The 8885-nt window shown below is 31.7% G+C and overlaps 1 protein-coding gene across 1 annotated transcript in view; it reads right to left on the reverse strand.

The window, feature by feature from the left end:
- Positions 1-8411, reverse strand: part of LOC108688158 (glutamate receptor ionotropic, kainate 1-like) — a gene marked incomplete at its 3' end in the record, with an annotated part of 131291 nt that extends 122880 nt beyond the window's left edge. The window contains exons 1-2 of the mRNA XM_018194302.1: positions 8336-8411; positions 3621-3776 (exon numbers count right to left, since the gene is read on the reverse strand). Of these exons, the coding sequence (XP_018049791.1) occupies positions 3621-3776; positions 8336-8411 (232 nt within the window). The remainder of the gene's footprint in view (positions 1-3620; positions 3777-8335) is intronic.
- Positions 8412-8885: the final 474 nt, after the last annotated feature.

Raw genomic sequence — 8885 nt, forward strand, 5'->3', positions numbered from 1 at the left:
GATTTAATTTTGAATATCTCCATATTTTTTGTATTTTGTTCAAAAACGACATAAAGCTATTTTTTATCTTATTTACAGTTTTATCTTATTTATAGTTTTATTTATATCTTCATATCATCTATCTTCTCATTGATAAATGTGTAATTCCTTTTTAAATAAGGGAGACCGGGATTAATAGACTCATTTTTCAGTTTCGAATTTTTACAGATGAAATTAAGAGACTTATCGAAAAGATGAATTCTACACCAGTTACTACATATATTTAACTACCTAATAATATTTTAATAATAAGGGAAACTGATAAAACTAATATGAATTAATATGAAAAAAATGCATTTTTCTAATGCATTCTCTCTAATGCATGCATCTGATTCAACTAGCCCCGGGACTGAGATAATTCGATTAAGATTATTAAAATAAAGATTAATGTATTTTAAGTTACATTTTTGGATATATATTAATAAAACTTTTATAAAAATATAAACTTTTTTAAACATAAACATTCATTTCGCTACGCAAAACAATACTTCTTTTTGTAAAATTTATTCATTTCGTACAAAAAACACATCGAACCTAATTTTCGAGATTGCACATAAGAGAACTAAACTTACAATATTTAACCACTGAGGAAAATCTCTTTAAAGGAATAAAATTTTGAATAAGTACTATAAGAGTCGTCACTAAATGAGTCATACAGTTCCATGCTATGGTTAGTCTCTTATCCCCCATCCGTTCATTTTGTAAAAACATTAACAATATACAATAACAACAAAGATATATAAACAAACAAAATCTGCTGGACTTTATTAAGTAAAAACACTCACTATCTAAGTAGAAATCAAATAACTCAGACAACCATATACGATTGTAAAACAAAAATTTTAAGAATAAAAATATTTACTTAAGTGTATGATTTTTAAAAATTGTGGCATAACTTCTATCATGTGTTCACAACAAGATGTTACGGCAGACTTAACGGCAGTCTGCATGCTCAGACACGTTTACGCGTGTCTCGCGTAATTTTTTTTTAATGTAGCCTCGATTATTCTATTTACCCTTATAGTCAACTGATTCCGGTCTCTCCTACTCATATATTTTAATAAAATTGGCCAAGATTTTTAATTTAAAACAATCAAATATAATGCAAATTTTATTTATTTGAAGCAAAAATGGCAAGATTTTATTCGTATTTTTTATTTCGTATTTAATATTCTAAACAAAATAGTCTAATTATATGTAAATTGATTGTCCTGTTTTATTTACATCTTAAATTATTAAAAATATCAAATTTCTTATTCGACTTGCGATATATAACATCTATTACATTAATATCTAGATAAAACATTAATATCTGGAATTCGAGGTCATATTCCTAATCCTACTGTACATTATTATCCATAAAGCTTAAATCTTGCATAAATCGCATTATATTCCCATTATACGCCATTGTTAACAAAGCTGGAATCTCATGTTCGCTATTATAACGTAGTAGTATACTCTATTGTTAACGAAGTTTGAGTTACATGTCCGACAGAATGCTCGTTACTCCGCACTGTGCCGTTTCACCGCTGATTTACAGAGAGAGATAAATTTTTTGAATCACCCACGACAGCGAATTCGAACGTCGCCGAATGCACGACGCGATTGTGCTCGGCCAGCTCAGCCGTAGCGATCGACGTGTCCCAAGGAGATTTGTTAACTTCTGGCAAACAGAAGTTTATCAATAAAATTGCTTTCACGGTGTAATACCGTGCTGGAACGTAGCCAAATTCGGCTATCTGGCTCCTATGCGCGCGCTTTGCGGCGGTTCACACGCTCGCACACATTCGCGGCTTGACCGATGCGCATGCATGCGACTCTAGTGTGCATATTTAGAATGCACCGTTCGCTTTAATCATTTAGTAACTCGACATGGTAATTACGTTGGCCCTGGTTAATTCCATGCGCAAATATCCGCCGAGTTATTATTTTGTGCTGGACGTTATTAATTTTCTGCTGCATATATGTATAGTTAAGCGACTAACCGCAAGCTTGTATTATATGTACATATCATGTAGAATTATTTTCATATTGAACTTTCCCCCATGACTTTCCCAACACAGAAATGAAATTCGTGACCTATTTTCTGAATCAAGAGACAATTCTTCATATACGTACGTATATCACCATGCCGCCTTTCAAATAATATATGAGAGACAAACAGTTATGTGAAAAAACATGATATAAAATAGTAATAAAAAAATTAATCATATAATATTTAAGAAAAAATTCAAATATTTAGATGTACTTAGATTTTCTTTAATTTATCATTACTGCTTATATCTTAATATTTTGTCATTTTGGAAGAAATATCTCAACACATGTATAAAATACAAAATATTTGCAAATCATATTACTTATGTTATATTTTATTATTACAACGGTACAGTATATAGAACCATTTTATGTATATAACTATACACATCTTTAATATTGTATTATAAAAAGAAATTTAATATTGGTTTTATGAATAAAAAAGTAATTCTTTTTAATTGTTATACAACATTATCGACTTAAACATTAATTCACATAACTATGTAAAAATTCAAGTAAAAAGTTTATAAAGAAAAAATACCACTTTTAAATGTAATATTTAAAAAGTAGTTGATTTGCACGAGCTATTACGTTACATATTCGAGTGAAGTAAAATTTTTAACACGTTAAAACTAACTTCGATTCACGAACGCGGTGCACTAGACATGCCGAAACTGCAAGTAACAAGATTTAGCGTTAGAGAGGCTTCGCTTCGCCTGAGATAAGGATGTTAGGAAGCTGTGCTAGTATTGGAGAATGGGATCGTCACACCAAGAATCAGATGGTAGAGCTCTGTTCTAGTATTGGCGAGAGTGAAGCTTTATGCGACAATCTCTCGAATCCTTAATCGTGTAAATAGAATTTATTTCGCGCATCAAGCAAGTCACACAAACTCTCGAGGCAGTTTGTGCGATTCGATATACCACACCTATACATTAACACGAAGTTTCTTGACAAAATAATAGTCCTTTGCTCGCACAGTATAAGTTGTTCTTAACTCGTCAATATCGATTAATTTATCGATATCGTTAACTAATTCTATCCAGAATTTTTTTGATAACTTTTTTAGTTTTAAACTATACATTATTAATAAAAGAAGAATTTTTTAATGCAATTTTTCTCGTTTTTTTAATTAAAGTGAGAGAAAATTTTGTTGATAGAATCTTTTTTAGATTTTTTAATAACACAATATTTAAATCAAAATTTTAAAAAGCTAAAAAGTATGTCATAAGATTCATATTTTCTAATCTAAACGTCTGTGCATTATGTAAATATCTTTTTTTTTTATTTAAAATATATTTAAAAAAATATTTTACTTAGGTGCGCGGTACAATAAAGAAATAAAAAATTAAAGGTAGATACTAACTGGCAACGTAAATTTCAATTTTCCACGTTAAACAAAATAGAGGTAAAAAATGTATCACACTGATTGACACTGAGCGACGATGAAAATAGTTGATTTTTACGAGAAAATTTTTGAAACACCCAAAGCGTGGCAGAATCTGATATAATCCGACAAGTATTTCCGATTCAATTATGAAACTCACCTCGTTTCGAGGCGTGGAAACTATCTTGCGGCTGTATCACCTCGACCTGAGCGCTGAGGCGAGACTTGGGCAGGATGTCCCGGTTGGCGTTGATCTTCTCCGCGGCGTAGCGAAAGGCCACTTCCTGCTTGTCGTCCGACGGATGAAACAGCCCGCCTGGGAAATCACGCATCCATATTAAAAGGTGCTACTTTGAGATCCACGCGTGTACTACTTATTTTCCGTCTACAAGCACCATTACAGAATATCTTTATCAAACCGTCTATTTACTCGGTTTTCTGTTCACTAGAGTAGGATAAAGATTTATGGTCTACTTACACCTACGTGAGATGATCCCGACTAGAACCGTGTTCCGTGTAACTTCTGTACAATGTATTTTATGCGCATGTGTTTACATGTTACATTTTATATGTTCAGTGTCTTTGAAATAATTTTAATATCTTTGGCAAGAATATTTTGGTATAAGTTTGAATATATGTATTTAATAAATACATCTTAAAAAACCATATTAATATTCTGAAAAAGATACATTAAGTACAAAAATACTTTTTATTGATAAGTTCCAACAAATTTTAAAAATATATTATTATATAATTTATTGATTTTATAAAAAAAAATCTTGAAAAATTTTATCTAGTATCGGCAAATTTTATTTAATGTCCTATAAATAAATCGTAAAATAAAAGATTTACTTTAAAAAGTAAAATATCAGAAAAGAAATAATAGTGCTAAATCATAATTTGACTGCTATGAAACAAAATTGGATTAAAGTTCGTAAAATATCTTTGTATTTAAATTTAAAATGATGGTATCCCAATCGAAAATTTCCATATGTAAACACAGATTTATTTTTTTTATCTTTTTTTTCGATCGAGAAAAGAGATATGCGAGTACACGTTCTATTCGTTACCATTTCCATCATTTCGTGTCACATAAGTACTCGCGACAGTTTCTTCGTATGATCCGCTGATATTCTGCGCCTTCTAATTCATTCGGTTAGGAGAAATTGGCGCCATAAATTGATTTTAATCTCGTGTATGTCATAAAGTAACTGTACGAGCAGCTGCACCGGCTTGACTCTGCGATTTATAGAATTTGCGGAATAGATTTACGTCTCTCGTTAGCGACCTGCTATCGATTCTCTTTGGCATACCTCGTAAGGTACGTTGCTCGACTCGCTACGCTCATTGTGACAATAATAAACCTAATAATGCAAATGAGAATGAATATAGTTTGAAAATTTAACGCAAAATGAAGAAAGATGAACACACATTCTCGCAGTGGAAGTATAAATCCATTGCAATTTCTTTATCAGATATATAAAAATTTTGAATTAATACATCTGTAACACTTTCGTCAAGGAGAGAAAACGGAAACTAGCAAATGTGATTAAAAATGGGCAATAACGCTACACTTGCTACGAGTTTTAATGCATTCGTTCGTATTCTTATTCCATTTCACCAATGCCATGTATGGCCAATAACTTTCTATATCGGAAAATTGAAAAAAGAAAACAATTTACGAAATAGTTACAAGAAAGACTGGAGTGAGAGAGATAAATAATAATTTTGTAGTTAATGACTTATTGAGCAATCAACTGAATTTGTGTTGCAAATATTGATAAATATTTCAAATGTGACAATCGATCGTAAAATCGTCGGAAACGTTGGAAAATAAACGTTTACATAAATTAAACGTTACCTTTTTTCAGGTCAGCTGCCCAATCAAATTAAATGAATTTAAATATTCATTGATCGCTAATAAATTATTTCGCACAGAGTGATTGAGAATGCCAACAACTGTCGCTTCCGTTACAATCATTACAACGCAATAAATATGTTAAATTGTTCCCACAATACATATTAAGACTCATTCTTAGTGTTTTATATAAAATCACGCCATTTAATTACACGTGTGAATAAATGAACTTCCCATCGCCATGGCCGGTTGACTCAAATAAATCACGAAAAGTATTAATGACTATGGCGCACGCCGCTTTTAATTTTCACGTCAATTTGACAGCTCCCGTTTATAATAACGTTGAATTCAAAGCACATAATGAGCCGCTGTTCTAGAACAAAAGATTGTTTGTAATCCTGGTTATATCATGCGCGCAAAAGACAGCTTTGTGAGCGCATACATTACAAACTTAATTACATTTTTCTCGTATAACTATTTTATGTATAATCTGTTATGCATAGGCATTTGTGTACGTTTAAACCGTAACAAAATTGAAAAAGATTTGTATATCGTACTGTTACATTTTTTTATCAGAACAAAAACGGGTTTTTACTCTTTTTAGATTTATACTTTTCCTCATATCAGCTATTCAATTTTCAAACATAATATCCTTAAAAAGAAAGACTATGATGTAATTGTTCGACTAACAATAGCGATGGAAAAAGCAGATAAAAATGTAGTAGAAGAAAATTGAACGAATTAAACTGGCACCGAAAAAGATACCGCGAAAAGTTAGAAAAATAAGAAATGTGAAACGCTTAAAATTCAATCGGTGTAATGTAAGCTAAAAGAATTTCTAGTTTTCTCTCTCTCTTGTTTTAGTCTCTCTTTATACTATTTCGTAAATTTCTTTCCTTTTTCAGTTTTCCGATACAGAAAGCTATTGGCTATACACGGCATTGGTGATATGCCACACGGAACAAGCGTACGGACATAGTACGAACGAATGCATCAAAACTCGTAGCAAGTACAGCACGTATCTCCCTGAGCTCGGACGTGTATATCGATCTGCTTTTGCTTCTCTCTCGCTACCTTGGAAAAGAAAGCGTTCGGAAATTGAGTGCATCGTGAATTTACGTTTCGATAAAAGTTCACCGAGTATAGTCGGGCATTCGGTATCACGTACATCCACGCATATATCCGCGCGTCGTCGAGAAATGACAATCGTAATATTAAACAGTGACGTGACAGTTTTGCATGTGCGTAAAATATACGAGCTGTTGTTGTTTCATCATATTTTTAAGAGATAAAACTGCAAAACTGCAAAAAGCTGATATGCAGCAAAGTACTTCTGTTATAAATTATAATTATTTTTCGGATATATGTAAATCAATTATTTTCGAAATAGAAACGTCGTGGTCAATATAACGTTGTGTTACTATTAAATTCTGATAATAATAACGTTATTAACTTTTGTTTTACTAGCTATTGATAGCAATATAATGATACAATATAATGATACAATAACAAAGAATTTCCATTAAATAAATGAGATTTTATTTTCTATTAGAAAGTATCGATGAAAATTTTCGATCTCATAATTTCCTGTACGCGAATTTAAATATGTTTGTGGTTTTCAAGTAAAAACAAGCAAAATTTTTGCGACAAAATTACAAAATATATTTTTAAAACCGGTTCTATAAAAAGAGAATGTATAAAAATATTTTGCATCATAAAACAACATAGTAATATCAATATTTGTAAATTTATATCTTATTTCTTTATTATATTAATTATTATTATTTTAACATTATATTTATTACATTGCATTAAAATTATCTTATTAATTTATAATAACTTTTTAAATATTTATATAAAAGACTAATTTTGTTCTTTTGATAAAATTTTTATAAAATATAAATAGAAATTGTAAAAATTTTTTAATATAAATTTTTGCGAGACAACGTACAAAAATTCTTAATATTTTTTTCGATTCAAAATATGTAAAATTATCGTTCATAGTCGTTGCGTATGAAAAATCTTTTAAAAAATGTATTATGTATCTCTTTTATATGTTATTTTCAACAGTGAGATTTTGTAGAGTTTCGTGACTTGTAAGCGGAATGTGCTATATCAGTATCTGCTGTTCACAGAGGCAGCTACTTTCAATATATCCACAGGCAGATGGTTAGCGACATTTAACTGTGAAATACCTCTTGTTTATATATCCGCTACATGCGCAGCAGTACACGCGTGGTTGCTATCGGAGTGATTTTCTCTCTGACGCGCAACAGCCAGAACTTCGGTAATTGTCGTCGCACACGGTAAAATGCATGTTATCCGCGTCACGTTGCCTGTGTTTCTCTTGCACTACCATCAATGCCAATTAAATAGAACACCGTTAATAGCACACCCTTTTATCGCCGCTATTAATTTCAATTATTTATCTGGCCAGCAAAACATTTTCACGAAGCCGTTATAGTTTAACAATATTTGGCAATTGCCTAATACGTAACAATATGAATATAAACTAAGAATATAAACTAAGATTGAAAACATAAGGCGATGTAATTTATCCAAAAATAGTTTTTTAATATATACTTTATTAAGAATATAAGCAAAAGTCATGATTACAAAAATTGAAATATAAAAGAGATATAATGAAAAGGAACAAAAATAATAATGTTAATTTAACTATTATAATTTTTTTAATAAATAAAACAAGATTTTGTGTGAAAAAAATCACTTCAAATGCTTTTACGTTAAAAAAAAACTTGCTTTAATCACTACGATTATTTATCTCAACAGCTAAGTCTACAATTAAATTCCACTTCAAATTAACTGAGAAATAAGATTTTGATTTCTGATTATAATATTCGTAAAGCTTCTACGAATATTATCTCGAAAAGTCAAATCCATACTACCGTTGCCTTACTCGTGGATATTATCGATCGAGACATTGATAATAATTTTACTGACGCCATTGAATGCAGTCGAAAGGGTCGTGGCTTTCACACCAGGAGAAAGATACTCACCTATCCTAATGAAATCAGGAAGAGCCGCAGCGTGGGCGGCGAGGAGCGCCAGCAGTAGCAGCCACCTCGCAGCCATTTCCGGTTCCGGTTCACCCCGCCGTCTCTCCCTGTGCCCTCCGTCGTTGCCTCCACCGCCGCTGTCTGTAACCTCTCTCTCTTCCTCTCTGTCTCCTCCGCTCCTTCGTTTTCTCTTTGTCCTCCCGAAGGAACTTACGCCACTGGAAAACAAGATTGGACAGCGAGTTCATTAAAATGCACACCACAAGTCTTCGTATTCAGTCTGAATATCTGTTCTCGTTTACAAGAGAATTGTATTTCGGGCGCCCAACGTCACCGATTACCGACACGAAATCAGCGATGATTGAGGAACATCGTTGCCTACAAGGATAGGAAAGCAATGAAAGGACAGACAAAATTGAGCGACGAATAGGCGATCATCAACGCCGAAATATTGCAGGCGAAATTGTAGGAATAAGATCACGAAACATTAATCAAATTAGATATTATCTTACATTAGTAATACAATTCATTGGCAATGCATTGATTAAAC

This window comes from Atta colombica, unplaced genomic scaffold, assembly GCF_001594045.1.
Source record: "Atta colombica isolate Treedump-2 unplaced genomic scaffold, Acol1.0 scaffold226, whole genome shotgun sequence".
NCBI classification, from domain to species: Eukaryota; Metazoa; Arthropoda; class Insecta; order Hymenoptera; family Formicidae; genus Atta; species Atta colombica.